General features: G+C 41.7%; 1 protein-coding gene across 1 annotated transcript in view; it reads left to right on the forward strand.

Annotated features, from left to right (window-relative positions):
• PRR14L (proline rich 14 like) overlaps positions 1-19,508 on the forward strand; it is a 56,690-nt gene extending 37,182 nt beyond the window's left edge. The window contains exons 7-11 of the mRNA XM_080821386.1: positions 3,993-4,064; positions 4,703-4,874; positions 5,452-5,558; positions 15,810-15,881; positions 17,470-19,508. Of these exons, the coding sequence (XP_080677512.1) occupies positions 3,993-4,064; positions 4,703-4,874; positions 5,452-5,558; positions 15,810-15,881; positions 17,470-17,749 (703 nt within the window). The 3' untranslated portion in view covers positions 17,750-19,508. The remainder of the gene's footprint in view (positions 1-3,992; positions 4,065-4,702; positions 4,875-5,451; positions 5,559-15,809; positions 15,882-17,469) is intronic.
• Positions 19,509-27,357: the final 7,849 nt, after the last annotated feature.

Raw genomic sequence — 27,357 nt, forward strand, 5'->3', positions numbered from 1 at the left:
GAATCTCTTCTATCTATGCCCCTGCCTTGCAAAGAGCAAACACCATTACAGGTCAAAAACTTAAAAATAGTGACAAACAGGGGCGCCTGGGTGGCTCAGTGGGTTAAGCCTCTGCCTTTGGCTCAGGTCATGATCTCAGGATCTTGGGATCGAGCCCCGCATTGGGTTCTCTGCTCAGCAGGGAGCCTGCGCTTCACTCTTTCTCTCTACCAGCCTCTCTGCCTACTTTGTGATCTCTCTCTCTCTGTCAAATAAATAAAATCTTTTAAAAAGAAAATAGTGACAAACAATGGCTTCTAACTATATCTTACTGACAATGTTATTCAGTCAGCAACTGATTTGATGTTTGATGTATAAAGGATACAGAGTAAGTACTTTTTTTTTTCTTAAGATGTTATTTATTTATTTGAGAGAGCACAGCACAGGGAGCAGCAGGCAGAAGGGAAGGGAGAAGCAGGCTCCCCACTGAGCAGAGAGCCCAACGCAGGGCTCAGTCCCAAGACTCTGGGATCATGAACTGAGCTGAAGGCAAACAACTTAACCGACTGAGCCACCCAGGCACCCTCAGAATAAGTACTTCTTAAGTAAATAAACTAATTATGTAGGCATCATAGGCATCACCAAATCTAGTTCACAAACCTTTGAATTTCTCTCTGGAGCAGAGAGGATTCAAAGATTGACATTTACATACTATAGTTGTACAATTTATAGAATTTTAAGTGAGCCAGAGAAGACGGATTTGACCACTTAGAATACTTGTAAATAATTTCACCAATATCATTTTACCTTCTTTTTTTTTTAGATTTCATTTATTTATTTTAGAGAGGGAGTTGGGAGAGGCACCTGGGTGGCTCAGTGGGTTAAGCCTCTGCCTTCGGCTCAGGTCATGATCTAAGGGTCCTGGGATCAAGTCCCACATTGGGCTCTCTGCTCAACAGGGAGCCTGCTTCCTCCTCTTTCTCTCTGCCTGCCTCTCTGCCTACTTGTGATCTCTCTCTGTCAAATAAATAAATAAAATCTTAAAAAAACAAAAACAAAAACATTTATTAAAAAAAAAAGAGAGGGAGTTGGGGCAAGAGGGAGATGGAGAGGGAGAATCTCAAGCAGACTCCCTGCTGATCCCAGTCCGTACACAGGGATCAGTCCCACAACCCTGAGATCATGACCTGAGCTGAAATTGAGATTTGGACACTTAACTGACTGAGCCACCCAGGTGCCCCTCATTTTACCTCCTTATAAAAATAAGAGGAAAAAGAATTTGAGAGTTAAATTCCTGAAGATCTGTCTCAGACATAATAAATCCTATTTGTAATCCCTCAAACAGAAACTGAACATTTTTTTAATTAGCCTTCATCGTTGCTATAATTTAAAAACTCAGCACCATCAAAGCCTTAAAATTACAAATAGCCTGGAAGAGGCCTTGTTTTTTGTGTGTCTGTGCAGTCTCTTGTGCAGAATCATTCTGTGTCACTAAAATGCTATCTGGCGCATATTGCAAAGTTCCCTGAGCATCTTAGCAGAAAACTAACTAAATCAAAGAGTTTCAGAAAAACACCCCAGAACCTGAATGTGGCTGATGGAAATTGAGGGATGAATGCTCTTCTAAGTACTTGTCTTGTAGTTAATAGAAAAATGTTCATATAGTGTAGTTACAAAAAATACTCTGGAATGAATCAAATTGTTTTATTTTTTTATTTAATTTTTTTCCCAAAGACTTTATTTATTTATTTGAGAGAAAGAGCGATAGCAAGAGAGAGAGAGCACAAGCAGGAGAAGGGCGGAGGGAGAGAGAGAAGCAGACTCCACACTGAGCAGGGAGCCCGACACGGGGCTCAATCCCAGGACCCTGAGATTGTGACCTGAGCCAAAGGCAGACAGACTCTTAACTGACTGAGCCACCCAGGCACCCCTGACTCAGATTGTTTTAAATGATAGTGTACTCCTTTTATTTTGTCTGGTTTGTCAGTATGCCTCTATGATGTCATAACCACACTTTGCTCAGTGTCTGACACGTAGCTTTATTTATTTATTTTTGACACACAGCTTTAAATTGCACCTTCTCTACGCTATGTTCATGCCTGAGGTTCGAATGCAGGCCAGTTCTTTGTTGTACCGTGTGAAGATGTGTGGCCTTTGGCCTTTTCCTTCATCCAGAACTCTTTTCCCTCCTGACTTCTGTTTCCTGGTGTGGGATATTTTTTTCTCTCCCTCCCTTCCTTTGTCTAGCATTTTACTTTGTTTTATTTATTTTAGTTCAGTTCAAGTGTAATGTGGGGGTAGGGACTTTCCCTTGTTGTTGGTTCTAGAAGTGCCTTAACATCATATGCCTTGACTTTAAGTTTAGAAGTTTGCTGTTTTTCTAAACATACTTAGAAATATTAAGCATGATAAATTGGGTAACCCAAGAAAGCAGGACTTAACAAATGTTAAATTAATTTGTTTCTGTAGCTTTTTTTTTTTGGACAGAGAGAGAGCAAGTGCACAAGCAGGGTGAGGCAGCAGGGGGAGAGGCAGTAGCAGGCTCCTGCTGAGCATGGAGCCCAATGTGGGCCTCAGTCCCTGGACCCCAGGGATCATGACCCAAGCCAAAGGCAGATGCTCAACCAACTGAGCCACCCAGGCAGCCCATAGGATTTTTTTTTTTTAAGTTTTATTTATTTAATCTACTCCCAATGTGGGGCTTGAACTCACGACCCTAAGATCAAGAGCTTGCCTGCTCTTCTGACTGAGCCAGCCAGGCACCCCCATAAGATTCTATTTGAACCTTAAGCACTCAATAATATAGGTTGAATGGGCCTCTTTTTCGCTGTTTTTATAGATGATGATCTTGAGGCATATGGTTTTTTCTAACCCTGATCAGGTTAGTGTTTCAGCTGAACTAGACCTAGACGCAGGGTCTCCTGATTTCTGATTTGGTCTGCTGCTTTTCCAGTATACACCCTGCCTCTTTCCTTTTATCAGTACCTGTCAAGGAATCCTGAATTAGTGCTAAACCTTCTAAAAATCTGAATTATCTTTATTTTCTAGACATTGAGCAAATCTACTTCTAAGAGAAGGTGGATTGTTTTATGGCCATACAAACACCTCATTAATTAAACCTGTACTGTGATCCAAATTCAGTAGAAACTGATACAGGTTTTACTTTGAGAGGCACAAAAAGCTCTCCACTATCACGTATTGATGTATCTATAAGTGATGAATACCATTGCTTCATTTATAAAAATAAAAGTTTAATTATAAAGGAGCTAATCCTGTTAGTGGTTTTCTTCTACATAACCATGTTTTCTGTGGAACTTGGCTTTAAATAAAACAAGGTTCCTTCATAATCTTCTCTAAGGGTATAGAAATTATATTTTATTTTGGGCACCTGGGTGGCTCAGTGGGTTAAGCCTCTGCCTTCGGCTCAGGTCATGATCCCAGGGTCATGGGATCAAGGCCCGCATCAGACATTCTGCTCAGGAAGGAACCTGCTTTCCCCTTTCTCTCTCTGCCTGCCTCTCTGCCTACTTGTGATATCTCTCTCTCTCTGTCAAATAAATAAATAAAATCTTTTTTAAAAAATTAGATTTTATTTTAATGGCATTAATAAAATAAAATAAAATATAAGATTTTTTATCTGTGAATCATTTCTTGAAATCTTTTAAGATATATATTTAACAACAGAAGGTGTAAGACTCAAAGTCATCCTTGTTCCCCTCCATTCTCTTACTGTCCTCTCTTTGTTACTCTCTCTATCTTCTTCCCATATAAGTTAGAAAATATCTTCCCATCAGCCTGCCTCCATTCCAGTGGTGGGCACGCAAATGTAATTCTCATGACTGGAGGCGGTTTTTCTTCTTTCTGAGTGACTGACATTTCTTGTCTTCCTGGGGCCTAATTGCATATCATGTGCCATCGGGGCATCAAAACCTTTGAGTACCACAGTGGCATCAAAACTTTCCTGTTGTTCCACTGCCCTAACCTGTTGCTTTTGTACTTTTGCTCCACCTCAGCCACACCATGTTACCATATGTGCCTCTTCCAGGCATGGAAGCTTCTTATAACACCAGTGGCAGTCAGATGAGGTAAGCCTCCAGCAGCACCTGGTACAGAGGGCTTGCAATGAGTTTGTGTGCATGTGTGGGAGACCAAGGAAAGAGCGAATGTGCAAGTAAACACAGCACCTGAGAGGACGCGCTGGCAGATGGTGTACATCGAGCACAGCATGATTCTGACATCTTTTCCTTCCAAACACGATCTGAGATTCAGATATCTTTTATCCTAAGTAGCACCTAAGGATGTGTAATCAGTACCATTTACTGAAAAAAAGTCAAAATCATTAGCCAGCTCATTGAACCACAGATTCCCTGTCAAGCTATCTCTTGGTCATAGAGCCATCTTCATTGCCTTGATGGGCTTGATCTTATCTGAGCACAGTTCTTTTGTTCAGTTCACTAAATGCCTTTTTCCTCCAAAGAGTCTGTTCCTTTTTATATCTTTCCTTATAAAAGGAAAGGATTGGCCACATCCTCATAATTTTTTTAAATATGTAGACACAGGCTGTGTCCAGAAATAACTAGAGAATCCCTTGGCTGGGAACATCATTGCTGGAAAAAGGGAAGATGTTCAACCTTAGTCTGATGTTAAGGAATTGTATGTGCCCAGGTAGAAAGCGAAACCTGTCTCATATTTTCCTTCTCCGTTTTTCTTTCCATGGTGCTAGACTAGAGCCTCCATTCCCTGCCTTGGTACCAAAGTCTTGCTTGGTAACAGACTCAGCTGTCAGCAAGCTCCTGCTTTCAGCCTCCGAGTTCCAGGTTCCTGAATTTGATGAGCTGGATAGTGTGGCAGCGGCATGCCCCCATCCACAGAGCAGCCCTCCAGAAGAGAAGGAGGTAAATGTAAAGAGCTGATAGAGTCGGGGGCAGTACTGGAAGTGTCCATTGAGGTCTGCAGATCACATGATGGGTACACAGGCCCCTGGGTGTCTTTGCTTATCACTGTTAGCTTCAGCTGAATGCTGGAGATTACCAAAGCAGGGGTTTTTCTGCTTGGCCACTGAAGGCTACTCTGGATCTCTGAATCTGCATTGTTTTCCAGGTCCCTTTTTTTCAATGATAGCATTTAACAGTATTTAGAGTATTAGACCAAAGAGCTGCTTCATGCATTCAAAGATGAGTGAACAATGGTATTCTTCAATTTTGCAATCTCTCTCTGTCTCCAACAGTTAACAGGCTTTCATATTGCTAATCTCAATATCTGAGCTGAATGTACGGATTCTCTTCTAATAATATAAAGGGAGTGGTTGCTGAGAACACTGTCAGCAGGAGTAAGTAGAGCTTTGTCATAAACTATGAGTTAGAGTCATCTATAAACTGAGGAAGCAAAATCTTAGAGTGTCAAGAAAAAGGACTTTATGTATTTAAAATGTCTTACAACTTGACCATCTTTCTTCTTAATCTTTAAAAATAGGCTGAGCCAGAGAAGAGGCCAAAGAAAGTCTCACAGATTCGTATCCGGAAAACCATTCCTAAGCCAGACCCTAATCTTACCCCTATGGGCCTTCCTCGACCCAAAAGGTGAGCTCCTTCTACATACACATAGGTCCACTTTTTTGGAAAATTGTTTGGTAGAAGATAATGACCTTTTAAATGGTCATACATTCTACGCTATTTATTACACTTCTAGGAATTTATCCAAAACAGTTAATTGGTAATATGACCAGAGATTGATGTGCCAGGGATATTGTTCTGCATTCTTAATCATTTTTATCAAGCTCACTATGCCAGATATTATCCTGTCCCTTTGTGTACATAGTCTGTTTGTCCCCCAGTGGTGCTGAGAGGTCAGCACAGTTGTCGCTCCCGGGTTTAGACAAGGATGCCAGGGCTTAGTGTTTAAGACACCTGTTTTAGGCCATGGTGTCAGTCGTGGCTCAGGTGGCTTCTCTCTCACACGGTTTTTACCTGAACCCACAGCCCAAGCTCACAACATGCTGGTGCAAATTGACAAGGGACCTAATGTCATGAGAGAAAGAAGTTGAAATTTTTTTTTCTTCCTCTCTTTCTTTTTTTTTTTTTTTTTTTTTAAGAAAATTCCAGATCCATGCTATGGTCTATATCATGGCCTTTAAAAACTTGGTTTCTAAAGATTTATTTTTTATGACAGAGATAATTGCTAACCCTAAAATGGGAAGTGGAAAGAAAAAACAGATTACCAAATTAGGTGTTTGGTGTACTGTAAATTACACAGACACACTATGAAAATAACATTTTATAAAAGATCTCCAGAGTTACGTTTTCTTGTGGTGGATTTCACTCCTTCATTTCTCACTGGCAAATAGAAGCCTAACAGTAGTCCCTTAAGTGACTCCAGGTAAGTTATTAAACCTTCCTGAACTTCAAGAATGTGTCTATAAAGTGTAGTAGGAATTCCTAACACTTAAGATTGCTGTACAGTCCAGTTGAGGAAAAAATGTGTACTGTGCCTATTACATTGCTTCACACAACACAAATGCAATAATTATTGCTATAATCATAATTGACCTACTTTTCCCATATGGTTTTTGTCTTAATATATTTTTATCTTACAGTTCTTTTATTGATCATCCTACCATATGTCTTTATAAGAGAAATTTTGAAATAAATCAGATACCCTAGGTTGAATAGTACTTACTACTAGAACGAAACAGGATTCAAAATCAGATGTATTCTATCTTGCATTTATATATAGATATAAGTTCTGAAAAACCTTTTTATGATAAATAAGTAGTTGGAAGTAGAGACAGTTAATACAGTAATGACATTCAGTCCTTTTAACTTCTTTCAAGTAACATTATTAACCAAAAAGTCACAGAGTGGTCTATCATCAAATTATATTTAATGATTTATCACCTAATTTTATTGAAAGCTAAGAACTGACAAGTGCTGATTCATATAGGTTCTGTTACCAGGCATTGAAACAGTGAGTGTTTCATTGTACAAGCAACACACCAAAAAGATCTGACCAGTAAGTGTCAGATGCCCAATAATTTGTATGCTGGTCTTTCACTTAGAGATACTTTATTTAAGTTGATATAATGAAAGAGGTTGAAAAAATAAGATTTTTAACAAACCTTAGTCTAAGATACCTTTTGATAAAGTGCTTTTTATTCCCATCCTCTTCTGTCAAAAAACCTTGAAGTTTCAGATTTAGTGTAGTAAATGTATGGAAAAGCCTTGACATTCAACTTTTTTTTAATACACTTGACAAAATGTTACATTAGTTTCCCATTTGCAGTACAGTGGTTCAACAAGACTACACATTATGCTGTGCTCACCACAGTTGTAACTCTTATCTGTCACCATACAATGTTGTTATAATACCATTCTGTGCTCAACACAGTTGTAACTCTTATCTGTCACCATACAATGCTGTTATAATACCATTGACTATATTCCCTGTGCTATACCTTTTATCCCTGTGACTTATTCATTCCGTAGCAGGAAACCCTAATCTCCCACTCTCCTTCACCCATTTTGCACATTCCCTAACCCCTTAACATATAACTGAATTGGCATACACAGTTTTTATTATTCAAGCCCATCAGCCAAATCATTCTTACTCCCTAACTTTTGTTTTCCAACTCAAGTAAATGTTTTAATTCGCACTTAAGAAAACCATGCAAACCATTGAGAAATAAATTATGGAACATATCTTACCAGTAAAATATCTTGCATTTATATATAGATATAAGTTCTGAAAATATCTTACTTGTAAAAGCTGTAAGTCAAAATTAAAATCATATATAACAAATATATAATTTATTTTAATAGCACATTATTAAAATAACATGGTAATGCTGTTTCTCATTACTGGATTTGTAATAAACTAATGTAATGTGTAGCTGGAATAATAAATTATGACATGAGGGGGCACCTGCGTGGCTCAGTCATTAAGCATCTGCCTTCTGCTCAGGTCATGCTCCCAGGGTGCTGGGATCGAGCCCCAAATTTGGCTCCCTGCTTGGCGGGGAGCCTGCTTCTCCCTCTCCCACTCACCCTGCTTGTGTTCCCTCTCTCGCTGTGTCTCTCTCAAATAAATAAATAAAGTATTTTTTAATAAATAAATAAATAATGAAGTGAGGAGTGTGGTAAAAGCATGATACTGCTTCAGTAAATGTATATGCATACATGAATCAAACAATGTTATTGGACTTTTAGGAACAATAAAGAGTCATGTAAAACATCAAATAAACCTATTTATGTAAATCTTAGGACTGCTTCAGTATTTAATGTAGGAGAAAAGTGTACTGTGAAACCAACTTACATGGCAGTATCCTGTAATTTTTGCTGTTGTTAACAGGTATAGAAGTTACAACACTTTATAAGCTAAAATAAGATGAGGATTAAATAATCGAATTAAATTTTTCTTAATGTGATTTGTTAAGTTTATTCCTTAACTGAAGGAAATTACTTAAAATTTTTGTTTGTGGGTTTTACACACTTCATCTAAGAATGTTTGATAGTGTTGGTAAACATTTCAGTGGTATATTTTAAGAAAGAAGAATTGACTGTTAAGTAGGCCCTCCTTCTTAAGGAGGCATTGTTTGATGATAATCAGGAGACCCATGATGTAGGGTCACCCTGACAAACCCATTCTGCAGCATATATGAAATCTGAATATTCTGACACCAGCCAAAGTACCCTATTTCTAAAGCCACTCCTCTCTTACTGGAACTACATGTGATAGGGAAAGACCAATCCAGTACAAGTTTACTGTGATTTCATTAATTACTGAAGGGGACTTAGCAAGATCACTGATTTGACTCATTTACTGAAGTAACATTGGGGATGGATAGGTGCTATTCTGAAAGAATTCGTGGGGATGGAAAAATCTGCATAAACATTCAAGGACACTTCTCAAACACATGACTAGAAGTTCTAGGAAATTAAAGATTGAGAGATCCCACTAAAACTGGGTATTCATGTACTCTGTGGCATGTCTTCTGGTACACTGGTGTGAATGCCACTGGTCTAGGTTATTTAACAGCAACCTTATTTAGCTCTTGGGAGTTCATGTGTCTGTCAGTCCAACCAGACAAACTACACAGTACGTTAAATAGGGAAATGGTAAAATAAAATCTTAAAACTATAATAGGAGAGTAACCACAAGATGTACAGAGAATTCTGAGGGTACCCTAAGACTGAGGGCAAGTACTCAAAGAAGGACAAACTTGGAAGAGGGGCCACCTCCCTAGGTTGCCATTTAGACTTTGTTGGAGAGGGTATAGTTGCAACCTATTGGATGGCTGGGTTGCTAAGGCCAGAGCTAGGCAAGTAGGAAATAGCAACTTTGCAGGGTGCAGACAAGCTGAGGTAGGTGGGCATGCAGGGGAAGGGGATACTGCTTCGGATGTAAGTCCTGGAGCATGTGGTATTTCTTTCAGGAGGGCCACAGGAAACAGCTCTCAGGAAGTTGGAGTGCAAGCTTATAGCCTGGAGTGCCACGTATTTCCTGACGCGGAAACATGTGACATGATCACTAGGCTAGGGTTGCCAGAGCACTGAAGGACTACATGCTCTGTCCACACAGCTAGGGCTGAGCCCACACCAGATGCCCCTCCTTGACATCCCAACAAGCACGCACAGTGATGGGGGGTGGGGGGAGTTTATCAGAACCAGGAAGAGAAGCTCCTTTCCTCCTACAGTGTTGCCCCAGTGCCCTCTTCTGCCAAAGATTTTAGCGTCACACTTACTGTAAAGAAGAAATGCTTTGAGAGTCCAAGATTCCATTTTCACAGAGTAGGTACTAAAAGGTACATTTTAATCTAAGAAGCAATAATTTGATAGCTGGTACATGCCAGTATACACCAGAAATATGAATGCAGTTCACTTGACCAAGAGACTGTCCTTTTAAGAAGAGATTTGAATAAATGGAAAAGTGGCATTTAACACAGTCACATGGAAGAATAAAGAAGCAAGAATAGCGAGGAAAATTCAGAAAAGGGGTGAAATAAGAGAGGTACTAATCCTGAGAGATATTAAAATATATTGTAAAGTCTCAGTAAATAAGAATGGTGTTGTGCCAGAGCATTAAACATACAAATTGATAAATTAAAATAGAAAGTCCAGAACTAGACACAAACACATAGATTTAGTATGTGATCAAGGTGTCCCCTCAAATCAGTGGCAACTGGGTAGCCATTTTAAAAGTAATAAACTTGGTGGGGAGTGTTGCCTGCCTGGCTGTCAGTAGAACATGCAACTTTTGTTCTTGGGGCTGTAAGTTCAAGCCACATGTTGGGTATAAAGATCACTGAAAAGTAAAATTTTGGGATCACCTGGGTGGCTCAGGGTCTGTTGAGTGTCTGCCTTGGGCTCAGGTCATGATCCCAGAGTCCTGGAATATTGAGCCCCTTTCTCATGTTTTCTCTTGCTCACTCTCTCACTCTCTCTCAAAAAATAAAATCTTAAAAATAAAATCTTCAAAAAAAAATAATAAAGTTGAATCTGTATCTTAGACCTTTTACCAGAAGAAATTCCAAATGACTCAGATTTAAATGGAAACAAATCAGACTGTAAGAATACTTGAGGAAGGGGCACCTGGGGGGCTCGGTGGGTTAAAGCCTCTGCCTTCGGCTCAGGTCATGATCCCAGAGTCCTGGCTCTCTGCTCTCAGCGAGTCTGCTTCCTCCTCTCTCTCTGCCTGCCTCTCTGCCTACTTGCTCTTCTGTCTGTCAAATAAATAAAATCTTGGGGGAAAAAAAAAGAATACTTGAGGAAACCATAGGAATTTTTTTTTTTTTTTAATGTAAACTCTCCCCCCAGCATGGCCCCAAGATCAAGAGTCACATGCTTCACTGACTGAACAAGCCAGGTGCCTCTGCCCGTAGGAAATTTCTAACTGGAGTGACTGACTAGAATATAAAGTCCAGAGCCATAAAATAAAAGTCTGAGAAATATATTTCATAAAAATCTAGCACTTCTGCTAGAAAAAAAAATACCATAAACAAAGTCAAAACACAACTTGTAAGGCACCTGGGTGGCTTAGTCAGTTAAGTGCCTAACTCTATTCAGGTCATGATCTTAGGTCCTAAGATTGAGCCTCGGTTATGGGCTCTGCACTTGGTGGGGAGTCTTCTTGAAACTGCCCCCCCACCCTGTCCTTTTGCACGCGTACACTCTGTCTCAAATAAGAACTTTAAAAAAGAAAAACAAACCCACAACTTCTAATTGACTAGATGGGAGGAGGCCTTTCACAATGTATACACATAACAGAGCCTCAAGATGTACACTTTAAATGTCTTACAGTTTTGTCAGTTATATGTCAATAAAGCTGAAAAAGTAAAATTTTAAGAAACCACAAACTCCTATCAAAAGGCTAATTTACATACATACACGTGCTTGTGCATACAAACATAGCAGACTTCTACAAATTGATAAGAGAAAATGAAAATCCCCACAGAAAACTGGGCAAAGGATGTGACTAGATAGATGGTCCACAGGTAAAGAAGTGAAAATAGCTCTTACCCAAATGGAACAAGTGATCATAACACCACATTGCTTGTTTGGAGGGCTGTATTAAAATTAGAAATGTGCAGACCCTTTGGATGTCTAGGAATTTCTGATACAGATACACTTCCATGTATAGGAAATGACGTGGTTAAAACTCACTACAACATGATAATGTCAGAAGACTAAGAAAAATATGGGTCTGATCAAATAATTTATGGTACATCTATTCAAAAGAACAGAATGCCATATAATCTTTCAAAAAACCAAGTTGTACCATTTTATATAATCAATGTCTTAAAGTAATGTTACGCTAGAGCCACAATTGTCTGGAATGCTGCCATTTGTATAAAACAATGGAGGTTTCGGGAAATAGGAATTCTTAAGACTTCTGTGTTTTATATAGACTATTTCTGCAGCCATGTCTTCTATAAACATTTATAAATGAGAGATGTGATTGCTCAAAATGAGGATTTGAACCTACCCCCCAAATGCCTGATATTTTGTCTTTGGCCGCATATAGAGATTTGTTCTCTGTGCCTCAGAATATAAAAGTCATTGTTACTCAAGCAGTTTGGTCACCTTAGGGATTCAATGTCCCTAGTCATTTTCTAGGCCAGAAAACACGGTGCCATCAAAAGTTGTTGCTGTATTCTGCTTAGCGTATATATCAGCACATCTCAGCCTCAAGACCACACCTTATGCAGAGAGTTTTCTCTGAAATTGCCTTCCTCATGGTGCAAGTCATAAAAACAAATCAAGTGATGAGGGAGAGAGCACCCACCAGATGGGAAGACACTCAAATGTAGACTCTCGCCAAAACCACTCTGGGCAAGGTGGTCTCTCCACAGAACATGTGCTTTTGAGGCAGACTGCACCATTCCAGTGAGTGAAGCCTCTCTGAAGAAGGCAGAGTTTGTTAAGGGCCAGAAATTCCAGAATCTGAGCTCTGTTTACCAACTTTCACCTCAGCGCAGAAATGACACATACTGCCCTGATTTGCCAGTCAGAATGACTTTCACTTTCAGACCGTCCATCAGACATCTTTAATGTAGCAATTGCTACCAGTAAGAAGCAGAGAAGCTGCTGTCTGTTGGAATGCCAGTGCTAATCACTATTAAAAATTATATATGTGTTGTTACTTTGTGTATCTTCCATGAGCATGTTCTTTGCTGAATTGAAATTGAACCAAACAAAACCTCGTAAGATTTTCAGAAAGAAACTAAAACATGATGACAGAGTTAATTGACGTGCTCTGCAGACTGTTTTTCTTATCTGAATGACAGGTTTAAAATATACAGAAACATTGTGATGATTTGCTCTTTCATAATAGTTAATGTAAAAGTTATGCTCTCTGAAAATAAGTTTCTACTTAGATAAGTGTGGTGACCTACAGCTTTCCTCTTCCACATAGTAGCCAAAATGAAGTGAGTATACACAAATAAATGAATAAAAGGGTGAATTTTATAGTATATGAACCAAGACTTCTCAAGGACTGATTAAAGTTCTGTAGCAGAAAATGTAGAAGATGAGTGTAGGGGCACCTGGCGGGCTCAATCAGTTAAGCATCCTGTTTCTGATTTTGGCTCAGGTCATGATTGCGGGGTTGTGAGATTGGGCCCCACATTGGGCTCCGTGCTCAGCATGGAGTCTGCGTGTTCCTCTCCCTTTGCTGCTCCTGCTCGCTCACTGTCTCTCTCAAATAAGTAAATAAATTATTTTTTTAAAAAAGATGCATATAGAATATCTTTTCTTACCAGGAAGTGCTAAAGCTCTCAAAGACTACAAAGGTCATGTCAAATAGATCAGGAACCAGTTTGGAACTCCCATTGGCCACAGATGAAATGGTCTGAGCATTGAAAAGATTAAAGCACAAGAAATGTGTTTAAATGCGATAGTTTATAATGAAACTTTTTTAAAAAGATTTTATTTATTTGAGAGAAAGTGAGAGACCACAGAGGGAAAGGAAGAAACAGACTCCCAGCTGAGGAGGGAGCCCTGTGTGGGGCTCGATCCCAGAACCCTGAGATGATTACCCAAGCCAAAGTCAGACACTTAACTGACTGGGCCACCCAGACGCCCCTACAATCCATTGGCCGTATTTGGATGAGATTAGGGAACCAATTAATTGTTTTGGAAATCAGTAAATAAGGGGAAAGAACCAAGTATGATTTGTTTTTCCAAACGTATACCTTGTACCTCAGGATTACCAAGTAATTGATGAGCATGAGGTTTTTCAATTTAGATAGAAGAATTCTACCTTATGATTGGAGGAGTGATAGACTATCACCATGTATGACCCTAAAGAAGTAATAAATGTAGTCAACCTTTTTCAGTGGCTATTAGTATTACAAAAAAAGTCAATAACAGGTCCCTCATGATTTAAGTATATACCACCATCTAAAAATCTTCCTATCAAAACACCTAAATCTGATAATGCCTCTATATCTAATTGTCGGTCTGTAGGAAATACCTATAGTAGTTCCCATATGTTTGGGTCAGAGAAACAGGTTAAATGATACTGCGTAGGTGTACTCGAGAAAATCTAGACTGGGGAAGCCTCAGGTCAAACGACCTGGTTTCTTCACCAAATAAATTACAAAATGAAAAGGGAGACAGACAAAATAGAACACAGGTAACATACAAATTGAGATGGGTTTGATTGGGATTAAAAATTCCAGGGACCTGTGTTTGGGAAAAGGGTAAAAATGATGTACTTCAGTTTCTGAGTTAAAAATACTTACTGAAATTCTTGCCAACCACTAAAAGAGGAAGGTATGATTTCCAAGCCAGTAAGGGGGGATAAAAAAGAGAAAGTAAGCAGTCAGTCAAGGAGAAGAAAAACACTGAAAAGGTAGGATTAAAAGAAGCTGTAAAATATGATAATAGATAAAAATACAGTTATATCATTGCCAGTAAATATAAATGGACAAAATTTCATAAAACTGAAAATTAACAGCCTAGAAAAGAAAAAATCTAGTATGTGCTGTGCACATGAGCCATTTAAAACTCATTGCGGAAGGGCTGAAAGACCTTCTCCAAAACCCTCAGTTAATTCCTCACAGTCCACAGTCTCTCATGGTTCGTCTCCCCCTCCGATTTCCCCCAACTTCCTTCTCTTCTCCATCTCCCCATGTCCTCCATGTCATTCCTTATGCTCCACAAATAAGTGAAACTATAATGATAATTGACTCTCTCTATTTGACTTATTTCACTCAGCATAATCTCTTCCAGTCCCGTCCATGTTGATTTAAAAGTTGGGTATTCATCCTTTTTGGTGGAGGCATAATACTCCACAGTATATATGGACCACATCTTCTTTATCCATTCATCCGTTGAAGGGCATCTTGCTTCTTTGCACAATTTTGGTGGCTGTGGCCATTGCTGCTATGAACATTGGGGTACAGGTGGCCCTTCTTTTCACTACATCTGTATCTTTGGGGTAAATACCCAGTAGTGCAATTGCAGGGTCATAGGGTAGCTCTATTTTTTTAATTTCTTAAGGAATCTCCACACTGTTTTCCAAAGTGGCTGCACCAACTTGCATTCCCACCAACAGTGTAAGAGGGTTCCCCTTTCTCCACATCCTCTCCAATACACATTGTTTACTGTCTCGTTAATTTTGGCCATTCTATCTGGTGTAAGGTGGTATCTCAATGTGGTTTTGATTTGAGTCTCCCTGATGGCTAATGATGATGAACATTTTTTCATGTGTCTGTTAGCCACTTGTATGTCTTCATTGGAGAAGTGTCTGTTCATGTCTTCTGCCCATTTTTTGACATGATTATCTGTGTTTTGGGTGTTGAGTTTGAGGAGTTCTTTATGGATCTTGGATATCAGCCTTTTGTCTGTACTGTCATTTGCAAATATCTTCTCCCATTCCGTGGTTGCCTCTTTGTTTTGTTGACTGTTTCCTTTGCTATGCAGAAGCTTTTGATCTTGATGAAGTCCCAGAAGTTCATTTTCGCTTTTGTTTCTTTTGCCTTTGGAGACATATCTTGAAAGAAGTTGCTGTGGCCAATGTCAAAGATGTTACTGCCTATGTTCTCCTCTAGGATTCTGATGGATTCCTGCCTCACGTTGAGGTCTTTCATCCATTTTGAGTTTATCTTTCAGTCTTACCTCTCTTAAGAGAGCATGGAGAGGGGCGTCTGGGTGGCTTACTTGGTTGAGAATCTGCCTTAAGCTCAGGTCATGCTCCTAGGGTCCTCTGCTCAATGGGGAGTCTATTCCTCCCCTCTCCCCTGCTCGTGCCCTCACTCTCTGTCTCTCATAAAGAAATAAAGTCTTTTAAAAAAAAAAAAAAAGCATGAAGAACTTACTTTGTTCTCTTTTCAGGTTGAAGAAAAAGGAGTTTAGTTTAGAAGAAATCTATACCAATAAGAATTATAAGTCTCCTCCTGCAAACAGGTGGGTACATGAGTAGGAGTTAATAGACTGGGAGGGCTTCTGAAATGATCAATGCAAATCTCCAATCCTTTCACTTCAGAAAGGGTTTTATGTTCAGTTATTTTACTTCCCAGCATTTGGACCAGGGCTGGTGGTAGGATGGAACAGGAACGTGTGTTGAGTGACGTAGGTACAGAAAACGTCTTATTTCAATTTGTACTTGTGTTTTTAGCAAACATGCCAGCTCTCTTCTTCAGGACTTATAATGGTCAATCTTCAGATATGATTCCAAATACAGAACAAATTTCATTGGCTGCCTTTGAGTCTGAATTCAGTTTAAGTCAGGGAACATTTTTTTAAAATTCCAGTTGTGTCCAGGTTGTAGCAAGAGAGTTTCTATGATTTTATCCTGTAAATTGAACATTTGCTCTAAGACGTTTGTACAGATTATTCATTGCAGCATTACTAAATAATAGGAAAGGATTGGAAACAACTGAAAATATCCACTAATCAAGTTTTGATTAAATTGTAATCCAGCCTTATAATGGAATGTACTGTATAGCCATTAAAAAGATGAATCGGAAACAAACTGAGGGCTATCAGGGAGGGAGTTAAGGAGAGGATGGTTGGGTTTTGGACATTGGGGAAGGTATGTGCTATGGTGAGTGCTGTGAAGTGTGTAAACCTGGCAATTCACAGACCTGTATCCCTGGGGCTAATAATGTATTATATGTTAATAAAAAAAATAAAAAATTATTAAAAAAAAAAAAAAGATGAATCTGGCTCCCGGGTGGCTCAGTTTGTTAAGCATCTGCCTTTGGTTTGGGTCATGATCCCAGGGTCCTGGGATCAAGCTGCTCAGTGAGGAGGCTGCTTCACCCTCTCCCTCTGCTGCTCCCCCTGCTTGTGCTCTCTGTCTCTCTTCGTCAAATAGATAAAATCTTTCTTTAAAAAAAAGTTATTAGCAAGTCAGAGAGGCATAGTGCATGAGATAGTGTATGTAATTTGCTACCATTTGAGTAAGAGGGAAAAAATTCAAAGTGGAAGATAAATGTCATGGGTCAGCAGGCTACAGGCCAAATTCAGCCAATGGCCTGTTTCTTTTCTTTCCTTTTTTTTTTTATTATAGTCTATGAGCAAAGAATGGTTTCTACATTTTTTTTTTTTTGGTTTCTACATTTTTAAAGAGTTGTTTAAAAACAAAAAGAAGAGTATGTAGTAGAGTCCTATGTGGTTTACTAATTTTAAAATGTTTACTCTGGCATTTTACGTAAAAGGGCTCACCTCTGATAATAAATGCTTATTTATGTGTGTCTGTGCATTGAATGACTTTTGGGAGGATACACAAAAAAATTGCTGGTGTTGCTGACAAGGGCTGGCCTTTTATTCTTTACCCTTTTGTCCAGCTGCAGTTTTTTCACTATGTGTTTGTATATTACATACCCATATATATTTTTTCTCATACAAAAGAGAGAAATACTGGCCAGAGGAAACAGTTGAGTAAGTAGTTGTTAGTTGTTTTAGCCCCAGTTAACCATTAAGGGTTGGTGGCCCAGGAGACACGCCACATGAGTCAGCGTGTTGATTGTTTTTTGTGCTTTGCTCTCAGGTGTTTGGAGACCATCTTTGAGGAACCTAAGGAACGAAATGGTACGCTAATCTCAATCAGCCAACAGAAGAGAAAACGAGTTCTAGAATTTCAGGATTTTACCGTCCCACGAAAGAGGAGAGCTCGTGGTAAAGTCAAGGTGGCAGGCAGCTTTACCAGGGCGCAGAAGGCAGCTCTGCAGAGTCGGGAGCTCGATGCTCTGTTGATACAGAAACTAATGGAATTGGAGACATTTTTTGCCAAGGAAGAGGAGGATCAGGAGCGACCATCTGGTTGTTGAGAAGCAATTCAGTTTGGGGGTCTCGATTTTAGGTTTTCCAGGCTCCTTGGAAGAGGTTGCCTAATTTTGTCCTACCACCCAAACTACTCAAGATGCAGTCCATGGATTTTTACCTATTTTAAGGTGCAACCTTTTTAGGAAATGGTGAAGGAGGGTCCTCTACTTCTACTGCTGAGTATTGAACCTCAGGAATGCTCCCTTTATCCTAGAAATGGTCCTGAATGACATCTGGCCTCCTCCCCCCCCACTCGCCATCCTCAGGAGGAGGACACAGCACACCTTCAGTAACACTAGGATTCCAAGGACTCACAGCATTTGCACGTCCATGTGAAAGTTCTGCATTGTTTACGGTGGTGCTAGACCAAGATTATTTAGAGACATGGCCTAGGGAGGGGGACCTGGCGTCCTGTCCTGTGTGGTCACACCGGCTCACTTCCATAGTTGAGGAAAGATGAGCTGTTGTGTTTCCTGATCCTCTGAGTCTGTCTGCCTAGAACCATGTGTGCGTGCATGTGTGTGTGCGTGTGTGTGTGTGTGTGGCTTTTTCCCATCATTTTCTCCCCTCTGTGACTGTGGGTCACTAGTGCCAGAGGAGCCCGTCCAGGCCCCATTCGAAGTAAGTTGCACTTTTTAATGTTGTGGTGTTATTTTCATTTGTTTTAATTCCTTTTTTTTTTTTTTTTGTATTATTGCTGCATGTTTGGAGCCTTTAAATGTGATTTTAAAACAAATTTTTTAAGACATCAAGGAGAAAGACAATACACGTCTTCAGAATATATGACAGGCATTTGACCCAGTGTATCAGTGCATGGTTTGGGACAATGGAGAGACATTTTTCCATCATGTGTTTCAAGCAGCCCCTTCCCCATCTCTACCTTCCAGTGTAACTCATTAGAGGGAGTACTTTTTCATCTGGGTTCTCATCCTTGCTCGTTAAGTCGATGTGTTTATTTTAATAATGGAAGTAAGAACAGGTTTTCCTCCCAGCCATTTAAAAAATACGAATGTTGGGTGTGATCTTAATGGGTTATATCCGAAGTGGTAGTATATAACAAAGTTGGGCATAACAGCTCAGGCTGTGATAAAGGTCAACCCAGAGTGTGCTCCAGAAGTGGGGAGTGAGACAGGGCATGGTTCAGACCCAGTGATGCATCCTTGTGGTGGGATCATGAAATTCCACCGCCAGCCCTCTCCGAGGACACCATCGTATTTGGGGCTGTGTCAAACCTACTGGAAATTTTGTGGAGTGCCAGAGTTAGCAGAGTCCTTTATATGGGCCTGCGGGAGTCCATGGATTTAGAAGGACACTATGTGGGTCAGCCAGGCCCGGAGGTGTCATTCCTTTTCCACTTAACTCCTGTGTGCCCTTGCCCTGCTTCCCCCTACCTCCTTCCCTTGTGTTTTATCTTTCTTTCTCTCTTGCTCTCAAAACAAAAGTTCAGAGAATTAACATTCCTTGACTGGTGAGTGAGATGCAAAATCCAGCCTCAGGACACTGGTCACCTCTTCCCGTTCTCCTAGGAGCCTCTGCTGGGAAGCATCCGCCCCTAGAGACTGTCAGAACTCCAGAGATATTTTCAAAGCCAGTCTGTTAGAGAAGAGTGAGTGGTGCCGTCCTGGAGTGTGTCTCTTCGGGTTCCTTTGTCTCCCCATTTGTGAGTGGGTGGAGAGATGGGGTGGGGGCGGGGGGGTCTCTATGTGCCTTTCCTTTGCAGGTTGACAGTCTATGCCGCACTGGAGCAGAAGAACTGACATAAGCAAGAAAAAAAAAAAAGTGCCACATCTGTCTTCTAGGCCCACTGCCTCAGACATAGCATTTAGTAAGTGAGATACATACCTGGTGACCCACGGAGGCTTCTAAGGCCTTGGCCAAATAGCATTAGAAGAGGGCCACACTTCCACACTGGCTCTGAATGATGTGAACCAGATCCTGTTGTTCTACATCCGCTTTGCCCAGACTGTATAGACACGACCTGTGTTTCACCTCAGTACCTCTCCCTTCCTGGGACAAGGTCCTTAGACACTAAATGCTTCTCTCTGTCTTTTTGCCTAAAGGAGTGGGATTAGTAATCCATTGCACCCTCCGACAGACGTTTTTAGGGAGTGCTGCTGGACAGCGTGCAAACTCCCAGCAACTCAACAGCCCTGTTTGCCAGCTCCATTGCCAGTGCAGACAAGTTAGTAATGTGGCAGCCATGTCATCCACCAGACTGAAGTTGAGTGGGCACAGCTGTGGCATCACCACCATTACAGAAACACAATTTCAAGTTTGCGCTTCATAGGCATGGCACTTGGAAGAGCCAGGAGCTGTGATTTGGAACACTGGAGGGATGGAGGAAGTGAGGCCTGGGCTCTCTCCTTGTCCTGGCCGTGTGGGAGAGAAGCAGCTCTGAGGCAGCCCTGCCTATCCTTGAAAATCTTGGCCTGACCCCTGACTAGGGGTCTTCCCCTGCTCCAAAGTTAAGAAGGGGCCCCCATTGCAAACTTGAAATTGCTTGCCTGAAGTCAACACATCAACTTCTAGCCATGCTCAGCCGCACACCTATCTTAGCATCCATTTTCATCATAAGCCTGGCCAGCTTCAATGCTTTCTGTGGTCCTCGGAGCCTGTGGAAGCTGCCTGCAGTGGGAGGCATTAGTCAGCTGCTGGCACACCACCTGTCCAGAGCTACTGGAGGTGTCCTGGGTTGGAGGCTGGTACAACTTCTGAGTATGGGGACTTCCTACCCCAAGTGGTGGGAAGTTACAATTAACTATGATTTACTCAGCTATAACTCAACTCCAGAGGTTTAGTGTTTTTAATACGGGAAAGAGAGGAGAAATCTCAGGTCCAATCAGGGTTCTGCCCATCCGCTTTTCACTGAAACTTCAAAGATGGGTGGTTGTTTTGTTTTTTGGGTTTTTGTTTTTGTTTTTGTTTTCCCCATCTTTCAGTTTATAGCTACATTTTCCTCTTATCTGCTCCCCACCCACTTTCCCCTTCTCTTGTGGTCACCTTTCCAGCTTCATTTCTCCTTTCGTTTAAATGTACCTCATCACCTATTCAAGCAGATTATGTCCACTTTTTCTTAGTGACCTTACTCTAAGAGCTACAGCTGAGGGAGGTACAATGGAAAGACATGTAGCGTTTGCCTTACTTGGAGCCTGAAGAGCTTAGAAACTCATGCTGTGAATCCCAAAACTCAGCGCTCCTTCACGAGCTGTGAAAATCATGACACTTCGTCACAGTTTTGCCTGAAAGGGTCTTTTGCGTGGGCACCAGAGCCAACCTGAGGTAAATTCCAGATCCTACCATCTGGGCATGATCCCTCCCCCCAGGGTTCACTCCCTGCCCACCAGACCGAGAGCCTGTGGAGTGTGCGGGACTAGGGCAGCGGAGCCAAGGCATTGGCACAGCCTAATGGAACGCACAGCCAGCGCTCCGTCCCCAGGCTGGGATTCCATCTCATAATTCCATGTATAGTAAGATCCGCGAAAGACCAACTTTTAGTCAGTGATACTTTTTTCCCACCACCCGAGGGAGAAGTACCCAGTTGGTGCTTTCTTTAATTCCCTTTTGTTTTGTTTTGTTTCTGGAAGCTTTTCCCCTGGTATCATGGAAAGGACCTCTTAAACACCACATTGTGGGTGGCTGTATCCAAAGTCTAAATAATTGGCCAGAGGTATGGAATAGCCTTTCCTGGATTCATCCACGGGAAGGGCGCCTTACCACAACTGCACATCTTAATGTAAACAGCTGACTTCGGAGGAAGGCTTAGTTTTACAAAAATCAAAGTTTCATATTATCATTTAACCACAAATGGAGCAGCAAACGCTAATTAGATTATAAAGTGAGGGTCCCCATAAAGCCCTCCATCTAGCACAGCATATTCTCAGATTTGATGCTTGTTCATTGTGTGTCTTCATGAGCCCCTCCCTGGTGCTGAATTGGATTTGAATTCCTGGCGAGAGGCCTCAGCATCTCCTTGGGCTGGTCTGGGCCAGTAAATAGCTGCCTGAAGTGTTTATATATTATCATGGTCAATAGTTCAGTGAAATTTGTACATTTTTGGTAACATTGGCATACAAGATGCCCCTGCAGTTCCTTTTCTGTTTGGTAGTTTGTGACTCTAAAATTCCCACTGTTATGTGTGTTAATTTATGAAAATAAAATTTTTTTTGAAAACCTTTCAAATAACTCTCAAGGCTGTTATTTCATCCTTTTGAAAAAAAAAAGAGGGGGGCCACTTGGGTGGTTCAGTTGGTTAAGTGTCTCTTAATTTTTGGTTTGGGTCATGATTTCAGGGTTGTGAGATCAAACACCACGTGGGGCTCTGTGCTCAGCATGGAGTATGCTTGAGATGCTCTTTCTCCCTCTGCCTCTGCTCACTCGCTCTCCCAAAATAAATAAAATCCTTTAAAAAAAAATTTTTTTAAGTAATCTCTACACCCAGCTTGGGGCTCAAACTTCAAACCCCAAGATCAAGAGTCACATGCTCTACCAACTGAGCCTGCCAGGCACCCCTCTTATTTTATTCTTACAGCTTGGTAATAGATTAAAATTTTACCTCTAATGTCGTGAGGTTTTGCCATTTTCTGAGGACTGCCCCAAGGACTCCTGCTTTGGGTGACCTTCTGATCCTGCAGTGAACCTTTGAAATTTTACTCAGTGGGGGACACCTGGGTGGCACAATTGGTTGAGCGTCCGACTCTTGGTTTTGGCTCGGATCATGATCTTGGGGTGGTGGGATCAAACCCTGCATCAGGCCCTGTGCTCAGCCAGTAGTCTACTTCTTTCTCTCTCCCTCTGCTCCTCCCTCCTTGAGCTCATTCTCACTCTTTCTCTCTGAAGTAAATAAGTCTTAAATAAAATAAAATAAAATTTACTCAGTGGTAACAAATTATCTTGTGAAAGAATTTGGTATTTGGAAACCCCTGAGACTCATTCAGATCTGAGTCATACCAAGTGGGATAGGGTTGCTGAGCAGTGTTTTAGGTGTGATGGGTTTTTTAATTATATATAATGTATTATTTACTTCAGGGTGCAGGTGTGTGAATCGTCAGTCTTATACAATTCACAGCACTCATTAGGTATGATTTTTAAATAGTGCACCTTACTTTGTCATTTGGCAGAGGGGCAAGAAAGCAGTTACGAATTCAAGTCAAATATGTTTCAAATACTAGCCTATTTGGGTAAGAGCTTGACTTGCTAATGAAACTAGATAGAGTATAAATAAATACGTTCATTTACTGTAAAAAGGGTCTTGCCTTTTATCGCATCCTCCTATCCATCCATGAGTTAGGCTGCGAGTCCCTCTTTCCACCAATGGCAGCTAGCAAATGACTGAAAACATGGCTCTCTAACACACTGACATGTCCGAGAGAAGCATGATTTCTGAGGATGTTCTTCATCTGTCCAGAGGAAAAGCAGTGCCCAGTGTCCCTTCTTGGCTTTTTCTAATTCTTGGGCTTCTACAACACACAATTCCATCCAAGTAGTCTTTTATATTTGGGGAACATTCTGCCTTGCAGCTGTGCTTCTGTTAGTTTTCACAATTACTTGAAAAGAGTACTCTCCTACACATTTTCTTTGTTTAGAAGGGAGAGACTAATCATCTATTAAGTGTTCTTTCTTTAGCGAATCCCATTACAGAATCTTAGGTTGGTAGGACCTCCTGAGAATAAGGACTGGTCCGTGCTGATTAAGAATCCTCTGTGGTGTCCTGCCCTGTTGCAGTGACAGACATCTCATCTCTGCAGTTGCTTCTGGGACTTTTCTCAAGAAGTGTAATAGAAAATTCTAATTTGGGGGCGCCTGGGTGGCTCAGTGGGTTAAAGCCTCTGCTTTCGGCTCAGGTCATGATCTCAGGGTCCTGGGATCGAGCCCCGCATTGGGCTCTCTGCTCAGCGGGGAGCCTGCTTCCTCCTCTCTCCCTGCCTGCCTCTCCGTCTGCTTGTGATCTCTCTCTGTCAAATAAATAAATAAAATCTTAAAAAAAAAAAAGAAAGAAAAAAGAAAATTCTAATTTTTTTTAAGATTTTTTTAAAAAATTATTTATTTGACAGACAGAGACCGCAAATAGGCAGAGAGGCAGGCGGAGGGCAGGGGGAAGCAGGCTCCCTGCTGAGCAGAGATTCCCGATGTGGGGCTCGATCCCAGGACCCTGAGACCATGACCTGAGCCGAAGGCAGAGGCCCAACCCACTGAGCCACCCAGGTGCCCCAGAAAATTCTAATTTTTAAGTAACTTCCAAGGTCATGGATGAGTCTTAACATCTCACACTTCCAGTGTCTTCTCCCTTTGCACTGAGGAGATAGAAGCAGTTTGAATAGAACTTACATGCAGACCTTTTGCAGTTCCTTGAACAGACCAGGCATGCTTCCACTGTATGATACATTCACTTGATTTGCCATCTCCAGGGCCCAGAATGTTCTCCCATGTTTCTATGTGTTCCCTCAGATCTTTGCCTTCCCAGATCACCCTTCCTAAAGGTGTATCCCCACCCATTCTGCGTCACCGTTATGTACTTTATACTCTACAGCACTTACTATAACTTTGTACATATTCATTCCTGTAAGGTAAGCTCCTTGAGGTCAGGAACTTTGTTTTATTCACCCTGGGCTCTCCTGTCTCCTGAAGCACTTTAAACAGCCCCTCACATATGGGAGGAGCTGTGTAAACATGTCGTGGGTGAACGAATAGGCTGCTTTCACATAACTTGTGGCGTGGTGGAGTCCTTTTCAAGCCCCTGACTCTGGCTATGTGAAGGTCCTGTAATTCTTCCCTTCAGTGACTCTTCAAGGGACCCAGCCTGCAGCTACCCAGATACAAAGGGTAGAACTGGTCAACTTTTCTATTTTGTTGTTGTTAAGATTTTATTTATTTGACAGAGCTCGCAAGCACGGGCAGTGGCAGGTGGAGAAGGAAAAGCAGACTGAGCAGGGAGCCCGCTGTGGGACTCCATCCCAGGACCCTGGGATCATGACCTGAACCCAAGGCAGATGCTTAACTGACTGAGCCACCCAGGCGCCCCTGGTCAACTCTTCTGATGCCCAGCTCTGCCCAGCTCTGCCCAGCTCCTGCTGCAGCCTCACCTACAGCTGGTCTCACGCCTTCTGATTGGCTGTAGCTCACAAGTGGGGAGTGGCCAGTTGAGTTACCCAATGCGGAGGCAGCAGGCAGTGGGGTCACCTATCTGGGAGGTGGTACCTGCAACCCAACCTGGAGACTGCATCCCTGGCCCAAGGAAGTAAGTGTGGGGTGCTGGAAGGCAGAAAATCCCATGCATAGGTATCGTCTTGGGAATTTTTCTCCTTTTTCTTTTGCATTTTTTAAAAAGATTTCTTTATTTGAGAGAACACAAGCCGGGAGGAGGCAGAGGGAGAGGCAGAATCAGACTCCCCGCCCTGCAGAAAGCCTGATATGGGGCCCGATCCCAAGACTCTGATATCACGACCTGAACTGAAGGCAGACACTTGACTGACTGAGCCACTCCGGCGCCCCCTTCTTTTGCATTTCTAATCTCAGACTCTTGAAGATGGTGAAATGGTTCCTGAAATAGTGCAAACAGAGAGGTGAATTCCCAAAGCATTGCAGCAGTGGATGAGTCTGGCTGCCTTCCCCTACTGCTGCCTACAAAAGCCATCTTTGTGAAACACAGTTTTGCCCTTGTCAGAACCACCTCTTAAAATCTCTTCATGGCTTTGTCCTCACACCCAAATAAAGATAATGATTGCCATTTACTGAGTCCTGCCCAAGGGCCAAGCATTTTGTGCTTATGTTCTCCTTGAATTCTCACAGCAACTTGGAGTAAATCATCGTAGTCCCCATTTTGTAGATGAGGAAACGGGCCTCCTCCTGACTGTGAGGCTGTGTTATCAAAATCAGCATTTCTGCCCACATCTTCCTCTCCAGCCTCATTCCCCTTTGAATCAGCACCCTGAATTTCTTCTAGTTTCTCAGATCCTCCATGCTGTCTCTTCCCTTGAAGCTTTTGCAGGAAAGTTGTCACATTGGCCGGAAATATTCTTTCTCCCACCCCTTCGTTGAACTGCCTGAACTTCAGATCTCTGAAGGCTTTCCCCAGCCTCTTCCGGCTCTGTCCCCACCACTGCCTGGTAGACACCCCTCTTAGATGCTTCCTCAGTGCATATACTCCCCCACCCTCTGAGCTGCCTGCTCATTCCCCAGGATCCCCCTCCCCTGTGAGCTTCAGGACAGCAGGTCTTGTTTGCCATCCCCAGCCCCTTGCACATCCCTGGCACACACGTGCTCAATAACTGCTTATTGAACAGATCAGTGTATCATGGCTTGCCTGAGCACCATGGGACACAAAATAGCCAGTCCTCTGGAAGGTCATGGACAGGTAGGGGAGAGAGACACATGGGTCAGGAACTGAGAGGAGGCAGACCGGCAAGTTTTAGGATATAGGTAGAGTGCTGCGGGGAGAGAAAAAGACTTTTTTTTTTTTTTTTTTAAGAAATATAAAAGTTGCAGGGAAAAAAAAAAAGAAGAACAACATAGTAAGCACCCACATTTCCACCATCCAGAATTAACAAGGGTTAGTATTTTTCAAATTGTTTCCAGTCATGTTTAAAAGAAATAAACCATTATGGCTATCACCAAAGTCCCAAGAAATGATCAGTCCCTATTACATCCCTGCTCCATTCCTTAGAGACAGCCACTGCCAGGTTAGTATTTGTCCTTCAGTCCCCTAACTCTTGTCTCTCTCTCTCTCCATAAGCAACTTACAATGTTCTTTTTATATTGTTTTGTTTAGTAAGCTCTATGCCCAGTGTGGAGCTTAAGCTCATGACAAGAGTCACAAGCTCTACCGACTGAGGCCGCTAAGTGCCTCTGTATTGGCTTTAAGACACATTTATTCAGCATCATGATCAGATGATTACTTTTAGCAATGAAAAGTATGGGTGCAAAAGAAAATCTATATTAAGACTCTTTATTGGGGGGGTCCCTGGGTGGTTCAATCAGTGAAGTTTCTGCCTTCAGCTCAGGTCATGATCCCAGGGTCCTGGGATCCAGTCCTGCATCAGGCTTCCTGCTCAGTGGGGAGCCTGCTTCTCCTTCTCCCCAGCTCCTGCTCTCTATGGCTATCTCTGTCTCTCTCTCTCTCAAATAAATAAATAAAATCTTTAAAAAAAATACTTTATTGGAATGCTTCAACTTTTTACCGACAGAAACAAACAAACAAACAACCAAAAAACTCTATTATAAAATTAGTCACAAATACAGTCCTTATGTTTTTTGTCCATAGACATGAATATTGTCTAAAACTTACCCTTTTTTTTTTAGATTTATTTATTTATTTGACACAGGGAGGGAGCACAAGCAGGGGAAGCAGCTAGCAGAGGGAGAGGGAGAAGGAGGCACCTTGCTGAGCAGAGAGCCCCATGTGGGGCTCGATCCCAAGACCTTGAGATCATGACCTGAGCCGAAGGCAGATGCTTCGCTGACTGAGCCAGACAGGCACCCCAAAACTTGTCTTCTTTGTAGCAGTTAGGTTCTGCCACCATGGTGTTTGGGGGGTTTCACAAATAAATCTATTGTAGCTTTCCTGTTCCTTCTCTGGCTCTCCTCTCTCACTAAGCTTTATTTCTTGGCAGTAATTGAA

This window comes from Martes martes (genome assembly GCF_963455335.1).
Source record: "Martes martes genome assembly, chromosome: 13".
In the NCBI taxonomy this organism is placed as follows: domain Eukaryota; kingdom Metazoa; phylum Chordata; class Mammalia; order Carnivora; family Mustelidae; genus Martes; species Martes martes.